At 42.0% G+C, this 27,714-nt stretch overlaps 1 protein-coding gene across 4 annotated transcripts in view; it reads right to left on the bottom strand.

Moving 5' to 3' along the window:
• The window catches only part of LOC134355592 (protein unc-13 homolog A-like), a 1,022,883-nt gene that overhangs the window by 803,972 nt on the left and 191,197 nt on the right, over positions 1-27,714 (bottom strand). For all 4 annotated transcript variants that reach the window (XM_063065696.1, XM_063065695.1, XM_063065693.1 and 1 more), the window contains one exon: positions 5,185-5,308. In XM_063065696.1, coding sequence (XP_062921766.1) covers positions 5,185-5,308 — 124 coding nt within the window. The remainder of the gene's footprint in view (positions 1-5,184; positions 5,309-27,714) is intronic.

Here is a 27,714-nt window from a genome sequence, read left to right as displayed (position 1 = left end):
CACAAGTAGTGGACAGGAAGGGGCCTCCCCAGGAAGACATGAAAGAGCCCAGGGAGTGTCTGAAGCTGAAGAAGTAGATGATTGGGTAAGGAGGCTACAGAGAGTCAGCAGACCCCCAGACAGACTGGCCTATGTCACACCCGGGGAACAGAGTGCAGTACCTATCCCCTTGGTGAGCTATGTCACTGCCATTTAAACCTGGGTTGGACTTTGTGCTTTGTATGAAGGGGTGACAAATTATCTCAACATCATGAGGACATGATTAACTTTGGTGGGGGGAGACTGCAACACCCTGGGAAAGGTTTCACTGCTAAAGTAATGGTCTTTCTGTAGAAGCAGTGTTTGGGTTACACTTAGAGATTATGGGTGCTATGGAATGTGAGCCGTCCAATGAGGGTGTATGTTTTTATGTTGTCTATCTGACACTGGTGAGAGCTGGAATCTTTTGTTCAGTGGGAGATAAAGAGAGAAGATACTGGGGAAAACTGGCTGTCGGATATGTCCCAGTGGGAGACCTGTTTGTTCCAGATGGATTGCGAGCGACATTTGCAAGGCAGCGCATGTTTTCACACAAACTGAGGGCCCAGCGTGCAAGTGACAGACAAGTTCAAGATGAGCTCCAACTTGTGCACATTTGGCTGAATAATTATACTAGGCCCTTTTTGGTTCTTTGGGGATGTTACATTGAAGTTGTACAGGCTGGTGGTGAGGCCTATTTTTGAATATTCTATGCAGTTCTGGTCATCCACCTGTAGGAAAGATATCAATAAGATTGATATAGTGCAGAGAATATTGACAAGGAATTTGTCAGGAATTGAGGATCTGAGTTACAGGAGAAGATTGATTAGGTTAGGACTTTATTTACTGCAGCATAGGATAATGGGGGTAATTTGATAGAAGTATACAAAATTAAGAGAGGGAGAGACAGGGTAAATGCAAGCAGACTTTTTCTACCGAGGTTGTGTGTGACAGAAAAAGAACTAGAGGTCATGAATTAAGCTTGAAATGTTTAAGGGGGATCATGAGGGGGAACTTCTTCATTCAGAGGGTGCTGAGACTGTAGAACAAGCTGCCAGTGGAAGTGGTGGATGAGGATTCAATTTAGATAGGTACATGGATGGGAGGGGCATGGAGGGCTATGGTGCGATTGTAGTTCAATGGGACAAGGCAGCATAATAGTTCAGCGCAGACTAGATGGACCAAAGTCTGTACCAAAGGTCCATCTATGCTGTCCTGTTCTAGGATTGTGACACACCAATTCAACATCAATGAAGTGCAGCTCGTGCCTTGCATGGTCTCTTGTGGGAGATGAGGCACGAACTGCCATTTTTCAAGTTCTCAAAAGAGCTGAAGGCAGTTCATGATATCTCCTCATACAACAGAACAGTATAATACTGGACAGGCTACTCAGCCCAAATGTTGTGCAGATCTCTGAGAATATTTCTTTCAAAATTCTTTGAAAAATAAATAATCTACACATCCTGTATTGACTCTCCAGTTCCCAAGTTCATACTTTGGCCAAAGTCACAAAAGGCACAAAGTAAATGCAATATTTTCTAGAAAGAAAAGACAATTAAACCCATCAGATACCCAAGCCTGCTAATCATTACCCTCATCCCCATTTTCCTATGTTATTTTTACATCATTTGATGCCCTCTGTTCTGGTCATTGAACTATTTGAAAACATTTTGCTAAAAGGCTTAAATTGCACATGAGGAAGTTGGAGAGAAGATTCCAGTTTTCTACCACATTTCTTACTTCAGTGGTTGGTAAATTGATGGAGAAGGTCCTGAGAGGCAGGATTTATGAATATTTGGAGAGGTATAATATGATTAGGAATAGTCAGCATGGCTTTGTCAAGGGCAGGTCGTGCCTTACGAGCTTGAATGAATTTTTTTGAGGATGTAACTAAACACATTGATGAAGGAAGATCAGTAGATGTAGTGTATATGGATTTCAGCAAGGCATTTGATAAGGTACCCCATTGCAAGGCTTATTGAGAAAGTAAGGAGGCATGGGATCCAAGGGGACATTGCTTTGTGGATCCAGAACTGGCTTGCCCACAAAGAATGGTTGTTGACAGGTCATATTCTGCATGGAGGTCAGTGACCAGTGGTGTGCCTCAGGGATCTGTTCTGGAACCCTTACTCTTCGTGATTTTTATAAATGACCTGGATGAGGAAGTGGAGGGATGGGTTAGTAAGTTTGATGATGATACAAAGGTTGGGGGTGCCGTGGATTGTGTGGAGGGCTGCCGGAGGTTACAGCGGGACATTGATAGGATGCAAAACTGGGCTGAGAAGTGGCAGGTGGAGTTCAACCCGGATAAGTGTGAAGTGGTTCATTTTGGTAGGTCAAATATGATGGCAGAATATAGTATTAATGGTAAGACTCTTGGCAGTGTGGGGGATCAGAGGGATCTTGGGGTCCAAGTCCATAGGACGCTCAAAGCAGCTGCGCAGGTTGACTCTGTGGTTAAGAAGGCATATGGTGTATTGCCCTTCATCAATCGTGGAACTGAATTTAGGAGCCGAGAGGTAATGTTGCAGCTATATAGGACCCTGGTCAGACCCCACTTGGAGTACTGTGCTCAGTTCTGGTCGCCTCACTACAGGAAGGATGTGGAAGCCATAGAAAGGGTGCAGAGGAGATTTACAACGATGGTGCCTGGATTGGGGGGCATGCCTTATGAAGACAGGTTGAGTGAACTTGGCCTTTTCTCCTTGGAGCGAAAAAGGATGAGAGGTGACCTGATAGATGTGTATAAGATGATGAGAAGCATTGATTGTGTGGATAGTCAGAGGCTTTTTCCCAGGGCTGAAATGGCTACCACAAGAGGGTTTAAGGTGCTTGGGAGTAGATACAGAGGAGATGTCAGGGGTAAGTCTTTTTACGCAGAGAGTGGTGAGTGTGTGGAATGGGCTGCCAGCAACAGTGGTGGAGGCTGATATGATAGGGTCTTTTAAGAGACTCCTGAAAAGTTACATGGAGCTTAGAAAGAGGGCTATGGGTAACCCTAGTACTTTCTAAGGTAGGAACATGTTCGGCACAACTTTGTGGGCCGAAGGGCCTGTATTGTGCTGTAGATTTTCTGTCTTTCTATGTTTCTTCTGGGAAGACACTGGCTCTACTTTCCTCTCCCAAATAGTCAAATTCTATCTTTTATTAAATTACCCTTGATCTTGATATCCCCTTCATACAAGGTGCATTTTCTGGGACAGAAACAATAACTTGCAGTATGGCAACACTGACCAGATATAACAAATGCCAGTTCTGGGTAAATGTATTCACTATTTAAGCATGTCGTATAGTACTTGCATCTGTGAAACGACACTAGGGTCTGCCATCATTGCAGAGAATGGAAAGGAGGTGGTACGCATGAGAACATGTGGAAGACACTGAGATGACAGTCACTTGATACAGATGGGCTGGGGCATGATGGCCGATTGGAACAATTAGCCATAATGAAATAATAATACAAAAACCAGCAACTTTGATAAGTTTGTGGACTCTGAGATCAAATGGTCAATCCTCCACCTCAATGTCCAAAGGCCAAAATATTTGTAACTCTTTAATTCCAGTGGTACCCATGCAGGTGGAAAAGCAGAGATTGAATACCCTTTACCAGCACAAGAAATACCCGATAGTAATTAGCAACAAAGCTTTGTGAAAAAAATCACATTGTGTTGCACTTACACAGTTTATGCTCAATACCTAATCCTTTCAACATTTTGTGGAATGCAGTCACGCCAATTTTCTATCATATTTAAAACAGTATAAGTTTATACAAACTTCAAGCTCTGAAGCTCTGGGACCTGCGCGCCCCTTTCTTGTAATATTTCCTGTACTGAGGCATGATATCCCAAACTATTCCAAGTGGACTTTAACCACTGTGTCAGACAACAGCCGCAGTCTCCTCCCCTTAGTAATTCATCCGCTTTTAGTGACAACTTACCATTCAATTATTTTATACTTATCAACATCTGATTTATTTAGAGTAGATTTTGGTTAATTGGGACATAATGGTACCAGTACATTTAGCTGAAGTTTCACGGAAACAGTTAAACAAGAAAATTATTACCATTTAATTGAATAACAAATTACATAACTAAACAAAATACAGAACTACCAATATTACTCCAGTACTATAAAACTGTACCAGTTCCTAATAGTTATCATTAGAATAATTCGTCCAGCTGCTGTGTTGTTTTGATTGACTGTAAATATGCAAAATCAGTGCAGACACCTAGTGCAGATAGTGGACTGCCCTCATACAATGTTTTCAATGATTGCCTTCTCCAGATCATCATTTTCATTTTAACCTTCAAGATTACTGTTGATAACTTCAAATTCTTCATAGTTCCTAACTTGAAGTAGTGAAATCATTTCATTTTCACTCAGCTGCTTCAGGCATCTCCAAGCCTGAATGCTTGAAACTTCAGTGACCAAAACAGTTCTGATTTGTCTTACTGCTTATTTCTCACTAACAGTGACAACAATCATTTGAACACACACAACAAGGCATATTTAAAAACTGTTCACTCTAAGGGTCACACAAGTACACTCAACTGATGCTAATTAGAAACTGCCCAGCAAGTCTCCTATCCCAATTAAGCAGCAGTGTCCCAAATAAACAGACAGAATCCCAACTATTTTCTTGATGAGTTTTTGTTAAGAATTGTCCCAAATAAGCAACTGCCCTGATCACCCAATTATAACTGGAATCCACCGTATTATGTTAGTAATTACTAGAATGAAGATAAATGGGAATAGAGATACTTTATTTAAATATTCACTATTGCAATTTTAAGAATAGTCGCTCAATACATTTTATTTCTGTAAAGTAAACCTGAGACAGATTTCTCCCACTAACCCCAAATACCTAGTTCCATTGTGCTTGCCAGTGGTGTTTATCTCATTCATTGAGATACAGCAGGACATTGATGTTTCCTTGCCAATGTATGGAAAGAGACCGTGTCCTGGGATTGAAGATTCCTACCCTCCTAAACAAATACCACTCTAGCTCTACGCATAGTGGTAGGTCCTGCTAGCAGGAGAGGGACTATTGAGAAATATAAAGTGTAATATCCAGTGATGATAACTATATGTTTCCAAGAAAAGGCTCAAGCAAGCACTGAGCCCAATTTATTTTATACAGAATGAAATAAAACCATGCTTACTTACCAGCAGGCAGTTCAAAGTAAGTATCCAATAGAATTTCATGAAACGTTGGATTTTTTGCGTCACAAATTTCACCCCCATTTGTCAGAACTTCAGAATTCAAATTCCACCAATTTCCAGCTCCTTCCTGATAAAAATGTGCAAAAAAAAAAGCTATACAAACCAGTGGATTTTTGCCAAGTTTTTGAATAAAATACATTTTGAAAAGAGAACCAGAATAAAGCGGACACAATAAATTGCTGCAAGTATTCAAATTATTAAGTGCACACTTTATCTCAGTAGTACATATCTACAAGTATTTACTCTCTGTCATTCTGGATGCTTAAAAAGCATCTTTACGTACATCATATGTAAAGTTACAAAGTCATCAGTAGTTCAAAAATTAAGAGGGTGTGGTGCAGTTTTACAAGGCGCTAGTGAGGCCACACTAAGAGTATTGTGTTTAGTTTTGATCATCCTACATCTAGAAAGATATTATTAAATTATATTGAGTACAGAAAAGATTTACAAGTATTTGCCAGGTCTTGAGTGACTGAGTTAAAGGGTTAGGACTGGTTAGGACTGGTTGGACTGGTTAGGACTATTCGTTAGAATATAAGAAACCAGGAAGTGATCATTTAGAGGTATAGAGCAAATGTGGTCTCTGTCCCATGGGAACCAAGAACTAGAGGACATAGGTTTAAATTGAAAGGGAAAGAATTGATAGGAACTTGGACAATTTTTAAATATAAACACAAAAAATGGTATATATGTGGAATGTACTGCGAGAGGAAGTATCTGTCGGGTACAAAAATGACTTTTAAAAGACAGTTGTACAGGAGAGGAAAAGTTTAGAAGATTATTGGCCAAATTCTGGAAAATAATACTAGCTTAAATGAGCAGCTTTGTCAGCACAAACCATTTAGGCTGAAGGGCTCTCTGACTTTATATTTTATTGAGAGAAAGTTCATATTTTATTTCACTGATGCTTGCTTTGGACAATGAAAACAAATGGTATCTTCTCTTGTGCTGGAAGCGCATAGCATGGCAGTTTTCTTACTTTATATTACTATCAAACCAGAAGATCTACTCTGGTTCAATGGGGAAGGCAAAAGTTTTTGCCAGAAGCAGCACCAGTCATTCCTAGAAATGTTCCAACTTAACAAAGCTGCAGAGGATGAAAAGTTCAAACAGACAAAAATCGCAACTACCAGGCTGTGCACATTATTGACTTGTAAATGTAATCATTTGTCATCCTCCAACAGTAGATCTATATCCTGGCAACACCTCACCACCACCCAACAGCACTGCAGGAGCACCTTCACCTGAAGGACTGCAGCAGTTCTGAGTTCCTCCAACATTTTGTGTGTTGCTTTCTCAGGGGCTACTTCCTGAGGAGACTGAGGTCCTTTGGAGTATGCAGGCCTCTCCTTCACATGCTCTACCAGTCTGTTGTCACCACTACAAACTTCTATGCAGTGGTCTGCTGGGGCAATGGCATCAACAAGGGTGATGCCAACAGGCTCAATAAACTGATTAGAAAGGCTGGCTCTGCTATAGGAGTCAAACTGGACACACTGGATGCATGGGAGAATAAAGGATCCTATGGAAAATCCCGACAATTGTGGACAATATTCATCACACTCTGCATGCCACCCTGGCTGAACAAAGGAGCACTTTTAGTCACAGACCAAGACAACTGCACTGCTCCAAAGTCATTCTTACCCTCGGCCATTACGTTCTATAATGAGTCGACTTGTAGCTAGGGAATTGATGACCCCCTCCTGTTAGACTGTTAACTCGTTTTTTATTCTTACTTCTCTTCTAATATCTATATATTGTATATCTGTGCACTTGTAATGCTACTTTGACACTGTAATTTCCTTTGGATTCAATATAGTATCGATTAGGTATGTGCAATAAATGCTTGCCTTATCAGTAACATCCAAACCTCAAGGATATATTAAACAAGAACAAGCTAAAGCACAGCTTTATAATTGCATTAAGATCTTTCATCCACAAGGAAATCAAAAGTTGCACGAATGGGTAGGAAATAGAAGCAGCGAACAAGATCAGATCATTATACAAGAAGAACATGGAACAGCAAAACACAGTTCATGCTTTTCAGCCCACAGTGTTATGCCAAATTAATTAAACCAATTATTCATAGTTGATCTAACTCCTCTTATCTGCACATATCCTTCCCTTCTCTGCATCTTCCTGTGCATATAAAAGAATCTATTAGAATATCCCTATGCTGTAGGCTTCTCAACACTGTGTAAAAAAAACACTTGCCTCACACATATCCTTTGTACTTAACCTACCTCACTTTAAACATGTACACTCTAGTATTAGACATTGCAATCCCTGGAAAAAGATGCTGGCTATCTGCTCCATCCTAAGTCTTGAATAATTTCATAAACTTCTATTAATTGTCCCCTTAGTCTCCTTTACTCTCAAGAAAGCACCTGTCCTCATCGCACAGATCCTCCAAACCAGGCAGCATTCTGGTAATCCTCCTACGCAACCTCCAAAGAGTCTCCATATCCTTCTGTTAACAGAGCTACCAGGATTGATGTGCCCCAGTCAGAGTCTTATAAAGCTGTAACATAACCTCTTGGCTCAAATTCACCTCATAAGGATCAGATTTAATATCACTGGCATACGTCATGAAATATCTTGCTTTGCAGCAGCAGTACATTGCAATACATAATTTTAAGAACTATTAAATACAGCAAGAAATTGTATATAAACTCCCCGAGCCTAGATCACGCTGCCCATCAACTCACTCTGGGCCCAAATTCTGTCATCCAACCCAAAGCCACTCTCAAGCTCTTCAGATCAGCTTGGAACCCATCCTCGCTCCTGGGACAATTGAGTGAGCACCAATGGTTCTCTATCAGGGCCCCAACATCTCCTCTCAGCACCCAGAGCAATCCAGCCTCGCTCCCAGACCAGTCATATACGCAGCATTCCTCCAGCTGCAACAATTCTCTGAAACATCATTTCGGCTCATCCTCGCCTCGCCATCACGCGCCCCTTCACTGCTTGCATCAATAATTTAACACACTTTACCTCAGAAAAAGTATTTTAAGTGATGTTTTTCAGTCGGATTTCTTAGCTTTTTGACTACCAGAAGATGCTGCACCCATACAGTGCCACCATCTTAACTGGAAGCCATTTGTTTGATTTTTTTCTTTCTCTTGCACATTGAGAGTTGGCCTTTTATTTTTGTTCACTTTTTTTTTCTTCAATTAGGTTATTTCAGGTTTCTTGCTTTGCAGCTACCTGTGAGCAAGCAAATCTCAAAGTTTTATAATTTTCACATTATTTGTTGATAAATGATTGTTGAATATTAAATATATACAAAGACTTGGACACCACAATTGCATGTGGAAAAGAACTCCACAGATTCACCACTCTGGCTGAAGAAATTCCTCATCTCTTTTCTAAATGGATGCCCCTCTATTCTGAGGCTGTGTCCCCTGGTCTTAAGACTCTCCCACCACAGGAAACGTCCTTCCATATTTAGATAGATACATAAATAAAAATAAAATAATTAAATTAAATGTGGTGCAAAAATAGAAAAAAATGTGAGGTAGTGTACATGGGTTCAGTGTCCATTCAGAAATCTGATGGCAGTGGGAAAGAAGCTGCTCTGAAAATGTTGAATCTGTGGCTTCAGACTCCTGTACCTCCTCCTTGATGGTAGCAATAAGAAGAGAGCATTTCCTGGGTGACAGGGATCCTTACTGACAGGCGCTGCTTGATTCTGGCGCTAGCTAGGTTTACAGCATTCTGCAGCTTTTTATGAGGATACACAGTGGTCCCTCCATACAGACGGTGATGCAACCAGTTAGAATGCACCATGGTACATTTGTAGAAATTTGTAAGAGTCCCCACGTCCCCACAAAATCCTAATGAAATATAGCCGCTGTTGTGCTTTCTATGTAATTGTATCAATATGGTAGGCCTCGGATAGATCTTCAGAGATGTTGACTTCAGAGAACTTGAAACTACTCACTTTTTTCATTGCTGATCCCTCTGTAAGGACTGGTGTGTGTTCCCTCAACTTGCCCTTTCTAAAGTCCACAATCAATTCCTTGGTCTTACCGATGCTGAGTGCAAAACTGTTGTTGCGGCACTACTCAACTAACTGATCTCACTCCTGTATATCTCACTGCTGGAAATCAGGAAAATCGTTAGCCACAACATCGAAGGCTTCAGCCACAGTAATGCAGAAATCGTGGCAAACTTAAAACCGGACATCTTGTGCATACAAGAAACTCATAGGCTGAACAACCAACCCAATGTGCCAGGAATGCACTTGGCTGTTGACACCCCTAGCCAAACTTATGGAAGTGCAATCTTTGTTAAAGAGAAAGCTACAGTAACAAGCACAGCAAACATCCAAGCTGGTTCAATGGAACTTCTGAAAGCTGAAACAAAATAGATAAATATCATCTCGGTCTACAAACCCCCTAATGAATCATTCATGTGGTCACCTAACCTAGATCTCCAGGACAAAATATACCTCATTATTGGTAACTTTAATAGCACTGACTAGGGATATGAAGATGACAATGCAAATGGCGAAGAAGTTATATCATGGGCTCTAAACAGCAGCCTTGAGCTACTATACGAGTCAAAGGACACCCCTACCTTCACAGGTGCCAGATGGAAGAAAGGATACAACCCAGACCTTGCCTTTGTTACCTCGGCAAGCTCCAACCTCTTCACACGAACAGTCCTCCAACATATACCCAAATCCCAATATCGTCCAGTCCAGGTAGAATCCCTTCCAGTTCTGAGACCTGTACCATCAAAGTACCTACCAAGATTTAACCTGAGAAAAGCAAATTGGACATCTTTCGCAGAATCCCTTGATCAACTTATCGATACTAAACCACCAAAACCTGATCACTTTGATGAATTTGTCTAACTAATCTGGAAAGTAGCACAGCAGTACATACCCAGAGGCTGCAGAACCAAACATATTCAGGGATTGACTAGTGATATCAAGCAAAGTTATGATGAATATATCAACTTATATGACCAAGACCCGTTTGGTCAAGACACAATTGAAATGGGAGAGTCAGTTCTGTCCCTACTGAGCCAAGAGAGACAACAGTGTTGGCAGGAACTGATAGAAAACACAGACATGATCAAGAGCAATAAGAAGGCATGGGCAACTGTTTGGAAACTCAACTCAGACAATAGACCACCACAGAGAATTGCTGCCCTAACACCCAATCAGGTTGCCCACCAACTAACACTAAATGGTCGACCAAATAACAAGGAATGGACGCAAAAGAAAAAGCAACATCAGGAGATGGAGTCAGCTCTCTCAAATGGGAATAACAACTTCCCACCTCTCACCCTAGAAGAATTAAAGGATGAAGTATCACAGCTAAAATCCAACAAAGCTGCTAGCATAGATGGGATTCTTAATGAATTCCTTAAACATCTTGAACCTAAAGCACTCCACTGGTTTCTGTCCCTTTTTAACTGTTGCCTATTAAAGATACCTAAAAAGTGGAGAAGAGCCAAAGTTGTTGCTCTCCTAAAACCCAATAAAGATTCCAACATTCCTAAAAACTACAGACCGATTTCCTTGCTCAGCACCCTCTATAAACTCCATGAGAGACTCATACCGAAAAGAATATCCCCCTTAGTCGAAGATCTTCTATCACCACACCAAGCCTGGTTCAGGCCAGGCCACTTTTGCTGCGGTCAAGTCCTGAACTTAACCCAGTATATTGAGGATGGCTTTGAAATGCGACAAATTACAGGGGCAGTATTCATTGACTTAACAGCAGCATACAACACTGTGGATCACAGAGGCCTTCGACTGAAATTATCCAAAATGTAAAAGAACAAAACCACAGTCAAAGTAATAAGAAGCCTCCTAGAAAATCACAGATTTTATGTAGAAATGAATGGAATTAAGAGTAGGTGGCGTCCACAAAAGAACAGACTACCACAGGGATCATAGTCATAGTCACACTCATACTTTATTGATCCTGGGGGAAATCTGTCCTGGCACCTCTACTATTTAATGTCTACACAACCAACCAACCAACCTTTCCTAACTCACGCAGGTTTATCTATGCAGACGACCTATGCATAGCAACACAAGCTAACTCCTTCCAAGAAGTTGAAGTACGACTTACAGCAGTCCTCGAAGTAATGAAGCAGTATTATGAAAAATGGTCTCTGAACCCAAATCCATCAAAAACTCATGAGTGTGCATTCCGCCTGAGGAATCAAGAAGCAGCTCGGAAATTCAAGATCTTCTGGTGTGGGAAGGAACTCGAACACCATCCTACTCCAATTTACCTGGGCGTGACACTGGATAGGACGCTCTCATTTGCCATCCACATCCAAAAACTCCGAGGGAAAGTTGGCTCTCATAATCCTCTCTTGAAAAAATTAGCAGACATGAAATGGGGAGCTAATGCTCACACACTTAGATCAACTGCCCTAGCACTCTGCTATGCACATGCAGAATACTGTGCACCCGTGTGGGGAAGATCAGCCCATACAAAGAAAATAGACCTGTTGCTTAATGAAGCCTGCAGAATAATCATGGCACACTGTGCCCCACACCCACTAACATCATTCACAGACTTGCAGGCATTGCTCCCCCAGAGATCTGAAGACATAATGCAACAAAAATTGAAAAAGGTAAACAGAACTCGGACCCACAGCACCCACTACATCATCATGTGCCAGTTTCCAACCACCTAAAATCGAGGAAAAGCTTTGCTACAGTGGAGGAACTACCGCACAGAACATCTCCCGTCATGGACCCCGTGACGGGGATAAAGAACCAGCAGAGATGGAAAACACTTTGGAGTCTCATATTGCTAACAACTAATAATATTTATTAGTAACTACGCAATACAGTAATATAAATGTAAATAAATCAAACAGGTTAGCAATGATTATATATAAAAGTAAGTGTGGAATAGGTATGTATGATAACCAAGCTTCTTTAAGTCTAGGGGTAAAAAGATACAGTCTTACGACGTCGAGTAAAGTTCAATTCAGTTCGTGGTATTTAGTTAAGTAGTGATGGAGAGGGAGAGGGAGAGGGAGAGGGAGAGGGAGAGGGAGAGGGAGAGGGAGAGGGAGAGGGAGAGGGAGAGGGAGAGGGAGAGGGAGAGGGAGAGGGAGAGGGAGAGGGAGAGGGAGTGAGTGAGTGAGTGAGTGAGTTTTCAGGTGAGCTGATGCCGTCAATCTTCTCATCGTCCTCCGAAATCCTTTACAAGTCACCGACCGTGACTTTAACCAGGGGGACCGGTCTTCTGTGGTGGAGCTATCAGCCAGGCGAGGGTGGACACATAGACAACTCCCCACCAGTCAACCCCTTCCTCACCAATGGAATAGCAATTTGGATCGATCCGCCTGATCGATCCTCCAAAACCCACTTTGTCTGCGGGCACAACAATGCTCCTTCAGTGTCCAGATCATGTGTCATGAGGTCTGTATCATCTGACCTCCCATTTATTTCACCAGGCTGAGCATCACCTGTCATTCAAAAAGTCCCTCCCTCCTTTGTCTGTAAAGGAGTGCAAGCAAGCAACATGTCCTTGAAAGTAACATCAACAACCAGCCTTTGGTCACCATAGCAACCTTCGAGCTGCTCGGTGCTGTCTCTAACTCCAAACTCAGTAAAAATCCAAAGTTACTTCCAATGCCTTAAAGTGACAGTCCAACCGTTAATCTTCGTCTCTCTCTCTCTCTTTTCAAAACAAACCATCAATGATAAATTGATAAATGATAAATGCCTCTCCCCAAACAGTTAATAGGGGCACTCCTGGATCCCCTCACACCCCAAACATACAGGATTGACCTCTGGCAACAAACAGAAGCCAGAACCCCACCAAACAATACAATGCAAGACCCCTCAGAAGTGTTACCAGATGGGGCACTGCTTGACAAACAGAAGTGGTGCACTCTCAACAGAGCGAGAGCAGGATTTTGTAGGATGGGAAGCAATATGATGAAGTGGGGTTTAAAGACCAGCGAATCGTGTGAGGGTGCAGAACATTGAACACGTTCTGCGCAACTGCCCACTCTCATCTGATTTAGCTGACGCTGACCTGCTCAACATCAACCAAACAACACTAGAGTGGCTGGCTGTCTGGTGTGCCAAGCTATGAAGATGCCTCCTGTATACAACCTCATCAACATCTGAAATTCTGCCAATGATAGTTACGTCACTGGAAAATTTACAGATGGCATTTCAGCTGTGCCTAACCACAAATTCATTGGTGTAGACAGAGTAAAGCAGTGGGCTAAGCGCATATCCTTGAGGTACTTTAGTGCTGGTTGTCAGTGAGGAGACGTTACTTCTGATCTGCAGCTGACTCCAGTCTCCCGATGAAGTCGTCAAGGACACAGCTGCAGAGGGAAGTACAGAAGCCAAGGTTTTGGAGCTTGATTAGTACTGAAGGTATGCTTGTGTTGAACACTGATCTGTAATGAATAAACAGCAGCCTACCAGAGGCATTGCTATTGTACAGGTGATCCAAAGCTGAGTGGAGAGACAGCGAGATTGCATTAGCTGTTGACCTATTGCGGCAGGCAAGTTGCAATGGGTCCAAACCCTTGCTTGATTCTGGCCATGACCAACCTCTCAAAGTAATTCATCACAGTAGATATGACTGCAATTCAGTGATAGCCATTGAGGCAGCTCACCCTACCCCTTCTTGGGCACGGGTATGATAGTTGTCCTTTCGAAGCAGGTGAGAGATTGAAGATGTACTTGAATACTCCCATTGGTTGGTTGGCACAGGCTTTCAGTGCCCTACAAAGTACACCTTCATGAAAAATGTTCTGATATCAGCTTCCAAATCAGATTATAGGGTCACCAGATGCTGCAGGGATTCGCACAGCATGCATGAAAAGCAGTTTGCTCTTCTGGGAGTGATGCATCACAGCTTTCCGTGACCTTAGATTTTGCCCTGTCGGAAGTAATGACCTGTAAACCCTGCCAGAGCTGAAGTGCATCCAATTCCATCTCTAACTTCAATCAGAATTTTTTTTTCATTCTTAATATAACCTTCTGTAGGTCATACCTGGACAACTTGTATAGCTTTGGATCACAGATCTCGCCTTCAGCAGACTATAAATCTCTTTGTTCACCCACTGCTTTTGGTTTGGGCATGTCTGGTATGTTATTGAAGGCACATACTGATCCACACAGGTCATGATAACATTGGTGACAACTATGGCATATTCAATCAGACTCAAAGATGAATCTCTGAATATTGTCCTGCTCACCAACTCAGGTGCAGTCCTGCAGGTGCTCCTCCACCTCCCTTGCACAAACTTTTTTGGTCCTGCTGCCCAGCATCCATGGATTTTGAGGATCAATAGATTTCTTAAACATCTGAAAACGATGTTGCTTACTGAAGTACCTGTGGCTATGACTGTGCATTTCATCTGTAGTAGTCCTAAAAGGGAATATTTGATGATTCCCATCAGAGCTGTATGCAAGGAGCCCCACTTATCGATGCCATCTGAAAGTTCAAAGTATACTTATTATCAAAGTATGCATACTAAATACAACCATGAGATTCATCTCCTTACAGGCAGCCACAAAGCAAACAAACCCAACAGAACCCATAAAAAAGACCATCATACAGCCAATGTGTTAAAAAAAATTGTGCAAAAGTAAGCAAATAACATTCAATACCAAAATTTCACAAAACTGAGTTCACAGCCATGAAGCCAGTCATCATTACAGCCAGTCCAAAAGCCCATTCGTTGCAGGCCACTGCCTCAGTTCAGCACAGAGACGAGTAAACCTCAACCAAGCAGCAAGCTGAACACTGGCCCAAACCTTGCCTCCAGCTCCAAGACATCCTGACCTTTTCAATCTGGCCTGGTGCTTAAATCAACCAAACATCAAATTGGTCCTCACTGTCAAGCCTGGGCCCTACTGTCCTGACTCTGCCCCAGCTCAGATAAGCTGCTTCGAATCAGCTCCAAGTCCACTCCACGCCTCAATTCGACCCACACACACCACACCTGTCCTGCAGCTTCAAGTCTTCACACCACAAAAATGCCAGATCACGCAGACGGTTCAAAAGCTCAACTCTGAAAGTAAAGTTACAGGCTATTGATTGAAGTATCTACTGGCAGAAAAAAATGATTAAAATATTTAGTAGTTTTGCTTGCCACCATAAAGGCATTACTGTGTTTCAACAGCACCATCTTAAACCAGAAGACAAATCTCATCTAACAAAGTCAAGCACATCATATGCCTTCTTTACCAACCTGTGTAGCCACATGTAGAGAGAGATGTACCTGAATCCAGAATGCCTCTGTTCATCAGCCTGTTAAGGGTGCTGCTATTAACTATGTAATGGCAACTTCCTTTCTCTCCCTAAGCTTTTCCTTTATGTTGGATCTCACAAGGTGCAATACGTCACACTTGCCCATATTTAACTCCATCTGTCACTTCACCCAATACTGCAACTGATCTATATCCTGCTACATCCTTCACCCATCTTTGCATTGCTTTCAAACTTACTGTACCACATTTTCATCTAGCTAAGATAGAAAGGTCATGGCCTAGGCCCAATAATTTCATCTCCTGTTGCTCTCAATACCTGGGGCACATCCTATCAGATCCTGGGGATTTATCCACCTTAATTTTATTTTCCAAGAGACCTAATACTACTTCACTGCTAAGCTCAAAATGCCCTGGGATGTTAACAATGTTCCATTTCGAACTCACTATCTTCTCGATAAATACGAACATAAAATCTTTATTTAATACGCCATCCACATTGTCTACCTCTCAGCACATTTCATCCTTTATCCTTGGAATGATTATACCCATCCCAAGTAATCCTCTTGCTCTTGATATAAATATAGACTGCTTTGACATTCCCATTAATCCGACTGAGGACTTTTTATTAACCCTTCCAGCTCTTTCCTACTGGCTCCTTTATCAAGCAAAATGGCTGACAGGCAGGAGGCAGCAAGTGGGAATAAAAGGGGTCTTTTCTGGTTAGCTGCTGGTGACTAGTGGTGTTCCTCAGGGGTGAGCATTGGACCACTACTTTTCACATTGCTTGTCAATGATTTAGATAATTGAAGCCCTGCATGAGGGCCTCGGCCCAAAACGCTGACTGCACAGATGCTGCCCAGCCTGCTGAGTTCCTCCAGAATTTTGTTCCTTAGTTAATAGAATTGATGGCTTTGCGGTAAAGTTTGTGGATGCTATGAAGATAGGTGGAGGAATAGTTGGTGCTAAAGAAGCAATGCTATTGCAGCAGGGCTTAGAGAAATTGGAAAAATGGGCAAAAAAGTGGCAGATGCAATACAGTACTGGGAAATGCATTTTGGTGAAAGAAATAACAGTGCAGACTATTATCTAAAAGGGGAGAAAGTTCAAACATCAGAAGGGAAGAGGGACCAAGGGGACTTCATGCAAGACTCCCAGAAGGTTAATTTTCAGGTTGAATCTGTGGTAAAGAAGGCAAATGCTATGTTGGCATTTATTTAGAAACATAGAAAAACTACAGCACAAAACAGGCCCTTCGGCCCACAATGCTGTGCCAAGCACGTACTTACTTTAGCGATTACCTAGGGTTACCCATAGCCCTCTATTTTTCTAGCTCCATGGACCTATCCAGGAGACTCTTAAAACACCCCATCGTATCCGCCTCCACCACCATCGCCGGCAGCCAATTCCACGCACTCACCACTCTGCGTAAAAAACTTATCTTTGACATCTGTACCTACTCCCCAGCACCTTAAAACTGTGCCCTCTCGTGTTAGCCATTTTAGCCCTGGGGAAAAAGCCTCTGATTACCCACACAATCAATGCCTCTCATCATCTTACACATCTTTCAAGGGGAATAGTATATAAAAACAAGGAGATAATGCTGAAGCTTTATAAGACAGCAGTCAGGCCTCACTTGGAGTTGTCAACAGTTCTGGACCCCATATTTCAGAAATGATGAGATGTCATTAGAAAGAGTCCAGAAGAGGTTCAGGAGGACGATCCTGGGAATGAAGGGGTTAACATATGAGGAGTGTTTGGCAGCTTTGGGCTTGTATTCACTGGAATTTAGAAGAACGTGGGGGATATCATTGAAACTTACTAAATGTTGAAAGGACAAAATAACATGGACGTGGAGAGGATGTTTCATATGGTGGGGGTATCCAGAACTGGAGGGCACAGCCTCAAAATTGAGGGGCCACCTTTTAGAACAGAAGTACGGAGAAATTTCTTTTAGACAGAGAGTAGAATGCCCTGCCACAGACTGTGGTGGAGGCCAAGTCAGTGGGTATATTTAAGGCAGAAGTTGATCATTTCCTGATCGGTTAGGGCATCAAAGGATATGGCGAGAAGGCAGGTATTTGAAGTTGAATGGGATCCGGGATCAGCCATGATAGAATGCCAGAGCAGACTCAATGGGTTGAATGGCCTAATTCTGCACTTATGTCTTATGGTCTGAAGTGCCCTGTTCGATTCCATCTACCTCAGCCTTACATACGCTTCCCTTCTTCATGACTAAATTAACTACCTCTCTCACCATCCAAGGTTTCTGCACCTTGTTATCCTTGTTCTTCCTTCTAACTGGAATAAACCAGTCCTGAACTCCATGCAGTTGGACTTTAAACAACATCCATATGAACTCTACCCAATTTACTCTCCATAGCTCCTGTGTGACACCATCAATTTGCCCATCCCCAATTAAATCCTTCCATGGAAGGCCCATTCCTATCCTTATTCAAAGCTATCTTAAAGCTTAAGGAGAAGTAATCACTGATTCCCAATTGTGCACTCACTGGAAGTTCAGTCACCTAGTCAGGCTCATTCCCCAGTACAATATCCAATGTAATGCCTTAGACACATCTAAAAACTCTGCACCATCTGAACCTTTTGTATTAAGGAGTTCCCAGCCTTTGTTAGGGAAGTTGAAGTCACCCACAATGACAACCCTGTTGTTTTTTGCTCCTTTCTATTTTTTGATTCAGATTCCCAATGGTATTCAGGGGTCTATATTATATACCCAGAGCGATGGCACCTTTCTTATTTGAGAGTTCATATGGGCCCAGTCCTCCATTTCTTCTTCTATGAGTGTATCTGCAATGTAATAATATTTATAGAGCACTTTTCATAACATGAAAACGAAATCAAATAAAAATAACACAAAAATAAAAGCCAACAGATGATAGTTAAAAACAAGGTGAAATAAATAGTTTGCATTTTTAAACACCAACTCAAAAACTAAGTCGGCATCGCTTATAGTTTCAGGTATTGAATTACACAGTTTAGCAGCATCGTTCAAAGAAAAGCTGACCTACTAATTATCCTTTGAGGGATATTGTTTAAATTTAAGAGAACAGCAGAAGAAGACTTAAGAACTCGAAGAGAAATATAAAACAAGTTGCACTCTGGCTCTTGACCATTAAGAGCTTTAAAAAACAAGAGAACATTAAAATGAATTCTAAAAGATACAGAAAGCCAAAGCTAGAGTAGCTAGAATGGGAGTGATATTCTCCCTCATCCTGATTTTAGTTAAAATTCTTGCAGCTGTGTTCTAAATAAGTTTGAAGTTTGTCAATGGATTGCTTTGGAAGGCTAGGGAAAAGAGCATTACAGTAATCTAACCTATTCAATATGAATTAATTTTTCATTGTCATTAAGTGACAGAAATGGACATACCTTTGCAATATTTCTTAAGTGTAGAAATTCTGCTCTGGTCACTTTCTTAACGTGGGATTTGAAATTCTAATCTGAACCAAGGGCAACACCCATGGGTGTTACTTTTGAGTTACAAGGGGAGCCAAGTTCCCAAGTTTATCAAGAGATTCTCACTTTTGGTTTTAGAACCAACCAAAAGTATTTCAGTCTTATCTTCATTTAGTTTTAGGAAATTATTAGCCATCCATTTACTTATTGTAGTCATACCGAAATCCAGAGAAGATAACATGGTATCATCATCAGACTCAAACGAGACAATTGTGTGTCAAGCAACACACACAAAATGCTGGAGGAACTTGACAAGCCAGGCAGTATCTATGGGAAAAAAGTGCAGTTGATATTTCGGGGCGAGACCCTTCAGCAGGACTGCTGTTTTTTTATGTTGAGTTCCTCCAGCATTTTTTGTGTGCTGCTTGGGTTTCCAGCATCTGCAGATTCTCTCATTTGTCAATTGTGTGTCATCTACATAACTCTGGAAATCAAGTTTATGCACTGTAATGATGTCTCCCAAGGAGATCACATACAGGGAGCAGGATTGAAGACCAAGACAACTTCCCTGAGGAACACCGAACAGTACATCACATCCCTTAAGAAACTGGTCTCCAAGACAGACAAAAAAAAATTCTCTAAGATACATGTGTAAAACCTATTTAGGGCACCTATTTAAGAGATCTAGGAGAACATTGTGGTCCGCTTTGTCAAAGGCAGCACTTATAGCACTGTGCAAAAGTCTTGGGCACCCTAGCTGTATAGATGTGTGCCTAAGACTTTTGTATAGCATTGTAGTAAATCATCAGAAAACGCTCTCTGACACCATCACTTACCTCATCAACTCTGGAGATCTCTCATCCACTGCCTCCAAGCTCATACTTCCCTTACCCTGCACCTCCTACCCAAGATCCAAAAACCCAACTCTCCTCATACCTCAATCTCCTTCTATCCCCCTTGGTTCAGTCCTTTCTCCCCCACATCCACGCCACTTCATATATTCTCAATCTCCTCAGTAACTTAAAGTTCCCTAGCCCTGACCGCCTCATATTGACCATAGTCAGTCCATATATGCTTCTATCCCTCCATTAAAAAGGCCTCAAAGCTCTCCACTTCTTTCTTTAAAAAAAAAACAAACCAATTCCCCTCCACCCCCACCCTTCTCCATCTGACAGAACTGGTCCTCACCATCAACAATTTTTCTTTCAGGTCCTCCCACTTTCACCAGCCGCTAGGGGTAGCCATGGGCTCCAGCTATACCTGCCTCTTAGTTGGCTACACAGAACAGTCCATGTTTGAAACCTTGCCCACTTCTTCCTCCACTACTTTGATGACTGCATTGGTGCTGCTTCACGCACCCATGCTGAGCGCTCAATTTTCAATCAACTTTCCCTCAAACCTCCAACCTACTCTTAAATTCACTTTACACAAGGAATTCTGCAGATGCTGGAAATTCAAGCAACACACATCAAAGTTGCTGGTGAACACAGCAGGCCAGGCAGCATCTCTAGGAAGAGGTACAGTCGACGTTTCGGGCAGAGACCCTTCGTCAGGACTAACTGAAGGAAGAGTGAGTAAGAGATTTGAAGGTGGGAGGGGGAAGGGGAGATCCAAAATGATAGGAGAAGACAGGAGAGGGAGGGATGGAGCCAAGAGCTGAACAGGTGATTGGCAAAGGGGATATGAGAAGATCACGGAACAGGAGGCCCAGGGAGAAGGAAAGGGGGGGGGGACCCAGAGGATGGGCAAGGGATATAGTGAGAGGGACAGAGGGAGAAAAAGGAGAGAGAGAAAAAGTATGTGTGTGTATATAAATAAATAAATAATGGTTGGGGTACGAGGGGGAGGTGGGGCATTAGCGGAAGTTTGAGAAGTCAATGTTCATGCCATCAGGTTGGAGGCTACCCAGACAGAATATAAGGTGTTGTTCCTCCAACCTGAGTGTGGCTTCATCTTTACAGTAGAGGAGGCCGTGGATAGACATATCAGAATGGGAATGGGATGTGGAATTAAAATGTGTGGCACGGGGGATCCTGCTTTCTCTGGCAAACAGAGCGTAGGTGTTCAGCAAAACCATCTCCCAGTCTGCATCGGGTCTCACCAATATATAGAAGACCACATTGGGAGCACCGAGCGCAGTATACTCCCTTGTCCATTCGTCCCCCCCCCCATCCCTCCCCACTGATCTCCCTCCTGGCACTTATCCTTATAAATGGAACAAGTGCTACACATGCCCTTACACTTCCTCCCTTACCACCACTCAGGGTCCCAGACAGTCCTTCCAGGTGAGGCGACACTTCACCTGTGAGTCGGTTGGGGTGATATACTGCGTCTGGTGCTCCCGATGTGGTCTTCTATATATTGGCGAGACCCGACACAGACTGCGAGATCGTTTTGCTGAACACCTACGCTCTGTCCGCCAGAGAAAGCAGGATCTCCCAGTGGCCACACATTTTAATTCCACATCCCATTCCCATTCTGATATGTCTATCCACGGCCTCCTGTACTATAAAGATGAAACCACACTCAGGTTGGAGGAACAACACCTTATATTCCGTCTGGGTAGCCTCCAACCTGATGTCATGAACATTGACTTCTCTAACTTCCGCTAATAACCACCTCCCCATCATACCCCATCCGTTACTTATTTATATACACACATTCTTTCTCTCTCTCTCTCTCTCTGTCCTTTTTCTCCCTCTGTCCCTCTCACTATACCCCTTGCCCATCCTCTGGGCTTTTCCCCCATCCCGCTTTTCCTTCTCCCTGGACCTCCTGTCCCATGATCCTCTCATATCCCTTTTGCCAATCACCTGTCCAGCTCTTGGCTCCATCTCTCCCCCTCCTGTCTTCTCCTATCGTTTCGGATCTCCCCCTCCCCCTCCCACTTTCAAATCTCTTACTAGCTCTTCTTTCAGTGAGTCCTGACGAAGGGTCTCGGCCCAAAATGTCCACTGTACCTCTTCCTAGAGATGCTGCCTGGCCTGCTGCGTTCACTAGCAACTTTGATGTGTGTTGCTTAAATTCACTTGGTCCATTTTTGACATCTCCCTCCCCTTTCTTGATCTCTTTCTCCATCTCTGGAGAAAACTGATATCTTTTATGAAGGTACTGACGCCACTATGGGGTTATTATATTCTTGAAAAAAGCTGTATCTAACATATTTACCATTCACTGTATAACTCACAGATAGCATCTTGTTTTAAAATATCTAAGGTAATTGGCTGAATAAATCATTAAATGCTGTTATTACAGCTATAAATAAAATCAAGCCCCATGCTCTCAATACTTGACTATTCTGAGAGTTTTTTTTTTTGAAAATGAACTGTTTGAATGCTTGTATTGCACACAGAATTCAGGTGGCTCTCAAAACAAAACTTCCTGAGACATTTCTATGCACTTTTTAGAAACTGATAAAATTCTTTGAAGACTTGAATGTTTCATTCAGGAATCAACTCAAGAATATGAGGCTTGACATTGCTTATTCGCCAAAATTATTCACAATGTTTAATGAAATCGATCTTCAAATGCAAGGAAATTAAGTGAATCTTATCAAAGTCAAATCAATCGTCTCCAGATTTTTGTCCAAATTAACCCTATTTAAGTGCAGCGTTGGTAGTCCTAACCTTTTCCAATTTTCAAGCCTCTCTGAGTTGGAAGAGGATGTAAGAATACCAGATAATGATTTTCAAGTATACAATGCCCACTTTGGTAATCTCTATAAAGACATGTCAAGATCTTCAGGATCTTCTCTCAATCCAAATTCCAGATTGGATTATAAATCCAATCCCGAACATTTATAATAAGGAATTAATGGGAAGGATGGAGTTAGAACTGATCTCGCTGCAAAATGACTTTGAGCTGAAGCAAAGGTTCAAAAAAAAAAATCAGATCAAAACTTCTGTTTGCAGAAAGGTCTCTGAACATATCCTGCACTGTGGGAAAAGATCAAGATGGACGGAAAGGGAAAGAAGAGCAATGGTATGGTCTGGGAGCAAAGTGTGCGTAAATCAAATAAAAAATTGAAAACCACTGAAACAGATTTCATTCTTTGCTACAACCTTTGAGTTCTGAATCAGAATTACTAGTAAATTTTGACATGATTGCCATTGTTTTACAAAGTTGGCTATTGAGGTTACCAATATATGTAGCTATACTCTCATTAATGAAAGTATTTCATTGATAAAAAGATATTGGAAAGGCCTCACAATTTGTGCAGATGTTAGACTGAGGACATTAGAGATTGGGCCAGGGTTCAATAGTCAGTTTATAATTGAGAATAATATTCTTGATTTGCTGTTATTCTCTGCAATAATCTTGGGATAATGGGCTCTTCCTCCACAGTATATAGCAGTATCAAAGAAGGTAGTTTTCCTTTAAAATATTACTGTAGACTTCTAGCCCAGTTTCCTCCATTTTCTCTCAGCTACTCTACACAATCTTTTGAGTTTGATGACAGGATATTTTCACCATGGCGGCAATTTACTCTGTGAGCTCTTTTTAACCCTAAGTGGGCCCTCTGTGCTTAATATATTTACGTTATTGTTAGGAGAGCACCAACCACATCATCAAGAATAATCAACATCCTTTGGTGTTAGTGCTTCGTATCTTCTATCCAGCATTAGGGTAAAAAAAAATGGTCAGCCTAATTATGCCGCAATAACGTAAATATATTAAGCACAGAGGGCCCACTGAGCAGCGTAGATCACATAGGTCAGATAAACTAGCCAATTCAGAGAATTTAAGTTGTGTTGCAGCATTGAGAAACTAATTTCTTTTGTGATCTTCATTACTGACTACAGGGCATCAAAAACTAAACAAAAATGATCAGAGATAGTGGTAACAGACAGAGACTTTTGTCATCACCAAGTCAAGTATATTTTCAGGTCAATGGGTGGACTCAGTGACTGGTAATGCAAACTTTCCCCCTCTTTTAATTCACTCCCTATCTCTCCCAAAACATTGAAACCCTGGAACATTAGGCAGCCAGCCTTGACGTTCTCTCAAACAAGTCGCTGTAATTGTCAAAACACCCTAATTCCATGTGCTGTTCCATGTTCAAAGTTCGTCAACCTAACTCATTGCATTGAAATACACACAACTCAATCCATCTTGTCACATTGGTTATATCCACTATCTGGTGCTCACCTTTCCTTACACCACCACCAAATCAAGGATTTCCTCACAAACTTGCAAGAAATCTATATACTACTAAAACTCTCACGCTCTGTCTGTTTGTCACCTCCAATTAGCACAAACGGTGCATTACAGTGGCACTTTTTTTGGCTAAATCGAATTAAAATGCGCTACCTTACATAATGCAGGCAAATTTCAGGGTTATATATTTGTATAAAATTGCTCATTCGTCAAAATCAACAGACTGGCTTTCACCCAAGACCCGATCAGCCATCACGGATCAGATGAGGCCAGGGCTGCACTACTCCAGGATCAAAGAGTCAGGACAAAAAAAAGATGAGAGAAGAAGAGACAGAGGAGGACAGGTATGCACGTCTCCAGGATCAGAGACAAACAACAAACAGCAGAAGAGCTGAAGAGACGGGGGTTGAAAGGGGTGCACGTCTCCAGAATGACAACAAGAGGCACAAGGATGGCAGATAAGCTAGAAATGATGCCATCAAAAGTGCACTTCGTTAAATGAGCAGCTATATTTGCTTTGCTACGCATCGTTCTTCTTTAATAAACTGAGGTTTTCTACTTCAGTTTCCAAAGCAAAGCGATACCAATAGCATTCAAGAAAATTTAATGTTCATTCTGGTCACATCAGACTGCACTACCCTTCTCTCAAAGTGGTGTCCCAACAGGTCACCCTGTTGTCTAGTGGCCTATCAATTTCAAAAGAGAGGAACTGTTGTGGGAGAGAAAAATCAGGTACCTGCTAATTTATCTAATTTAGTAGAATTTAAATATTCTTGTTACTCTTTCAATTCTTAATTTTTAAAAAATCTTCAATCTTTCTAAGTGTAGGCACATTCATATTTCTTTACAGGTTTGACAGCTGGGAAAAGCTGCACATATGAATCAGCTGGCTATAATGAAAAAAAATCAGCTGATTCACAGACAAAAGTCATTTTGAACCACTCACATGATGCACCAGACCCCTCTACTGTGCAGGGTAGTTAGCATTTGATAGATTTAAGCAGCAAACAGGTGCATATGAAGTGAAGTACAATTTTATGCCCTTACAGGTTAAGCAGTACAGAACACTCTGAAGCATTCTTGTACTAGTAGAACTGGTTTCTCTGGTGTTAACTGGAAACACATTCATGAAGTATTACACGACATATTTGACATTCCAAAAAGACACAGACACAAAATCAGATAGTAATGCCTCAGAAATAAAACTCAGCTCACTCTTCCTTGTTCCTAAGAGTTAAAAATTGTATTGTTATGACAAAGGTATTACCTAACTCGTGAGATGAGCAAAAGCTTATATGAACAATGATCATGAAAAAAGTTGTAAGATTTTACCCATCTTGGCCTTAAAAGCCTTGAGTGAAGATTCAAGTTCATAAGACTACCTACAGTCTCAGTACATACTGTGGTTAAAATTCATATGCTATTTGCTTCTGTTTCAGCCCTTGTCAAGAGTCTTGCTTTTCTTAAAAAATAATATGCCACATTCTTTTGGGATTTCACAATATCTCCTTCAATCTCCATGAGATTATTCACTTTAAGGAATATGTTAATTTATCTGTATTTGAACTGAGTTGTTCATAAACTTAGTCATACCTGGCAATGTTTCCTGTTGGAGTAATGATGTTCCCCCAGTACTACTCATGAGCCAGTTAAACTTGGTGGATGCAAAAATCAACATTGCTGTCCCCAGACTCTGGGGCCTACTATACACCACATTTTCATCAGTCCAAGCAGACCCTTTGAAAGTTTTTGCAGGAAAACACAGCAAAATGAAATCAACTTAAGTGCCACAGTCTCAAAAATGTTAAAGCCAGTCATCAAACACATCACTGAGGATCTCACCTGGACTGTACATATTGGCTGTGTGATGAAGAAACACAACAGCATCTCTTTCACCTCAGACAAATGATGTTTGGCATGAGTCCCCACATCCTCAGGACTTTCTACAGGGACACAATTGAGAGCACCTTGACTGGCTGTGTCACCACCTGGGTACAGGAACTGTATTGCCATTAATCGAAAGGCACTGCAGAGAGTGGTGTGGGCAGCCCAGCACATCTGTGAATGGGAACTGTCCTCTATTCAGGACAGTTACAGCAAGGGTGCAAAAAGCCCGGAGAATAATCAGGGATTCCAGTCACCCCAACCACAAACTGTTTTAGCTGCTTCCATCTGCCAAACAGAATTGCAGTATTAAGGCCAGAACCAACTATCTACAGGACAGTTTCTTCCATCAGGCCATCAGATTTATCAATACAGACTGTGCATACAAGTGTACAAAATATCATAGTATTTGGGCAAATATCTTCTCATATTTCCCTTCCTTATTGCTTGTACATAGCAACGAAGATGCAACATAAGATTTCTACACCATGTTGTGAGATAAATGCAAGAACTAAAATTCTAATTCTACTTCTTCAGCAATTATGAAGGAAAACCACCATCCTCAGTGTTCAGACTTTAAAAATTGATGAAAGCATTCAATCCAAAGATGCATTAATTTAAAAACTGACTAAAGCATTCAATCCAAAGATGCGTTAATTTATTTCAAAGGTAGTACACTTCACCACTGCTCATGAACTTTTACGATCGTATGTTGAATATTCCAGGTGGTCTCCAAAAGGTAAGAATGCTATCAAACAGAAAGACCACATGATTCATCTGCACATTCAGTATTACAGTAAGAACATTTAATACTTTGGTTTAACACCATGCTATATTTTATTAAGCAACGCACACACAAAATGCTGGAGGATCTCAGCAGGCCAGGCAACATCTGTGGGAAAAAAGTACAGTCAACGTTTCAGGCCGAAACCCTTCAGCAGGACTGGAGGAAAAAAAGGAGTAGATTTGAAAGGTGGGGGGAGAGGAGAGAGAAGCGCCGGGAGATATGAAGCAAAGAGCTAGGAAGTTGTTTGGTAAGAGACAGAAGGCCATGGAAGAAAGAAAAGGGGGAAGGAGCACCAGATGGGAGGCGAAGTGCAGGCAAGGGGATAAGGTGAGAGAGGAAAAAGGGGATGGGAATTTGGTGACGGTGGGGAGCATTACCAGAAGTTTGAGAAATAGATGTTCATGCCATCAGGTTGGAGACTACCCAAACGCAATACAAGGTGTTGCTTCTCCAACCGAAGTGTAGCCTTATCCCGACAGTAGAGGGGGCCATGGATGAACAAATCAGAATGGGAATGTGAAGTGGAATTAAACAGGGGTGGCCAATGGGAGATCTTGCTCCTTCTGACAGACAAAGCGTAGATACTCGACGAAGCGGTCTCCCAATCTATGTTGGGTCATGCCGATATACAAGAGGCCACACCAGGAGCACCAAACACAGTATATGACCCCCGAACAGACTCACAGTTGAAGTCATCTGACTTGAAAGGACTGTTTGGGGCCCTGAATGGTAGGAGTTGTCAGGGCAGGTGTAGCACTTGTTCCACTTGCAAGGATAAGTGCCAGGAGGGAGGCCAGCAGGGTGGGAAGAATGAATAAGGGAGACAAGTAGGGAGTGATCCCTACGGAAAGCCGAGAGTTGGGGGGGGGGAGAGGGGGGAGGGAAATTCATGTTTGGTGGTGAAATCCAGTTGGAGGTGGCAGAGGTTTCGGAGAATTATGTGCTGGATGCGGAGGCTGGTGGGGTGGTAGGGGAAGACAAGAGGAACCCTACCCTTAGA

This window comes from Mobula hypostoma, chromosome 13 (genome assembly GCF_963921235.1).
Source record: "Mobula hypostoma chromosome 13, sMobHyp1.1, whole genome shotgun sequence".
Lineage (NCBI taxonomy): Eukaryota > Metazoa > Chordata > Chondrichthyes > Myliobatiformes > Myliobatidae > Mobula > Mobula hypostoma.
This window is presented reverse-complemented; position numbering and strand designations above follow the sequence as displayed.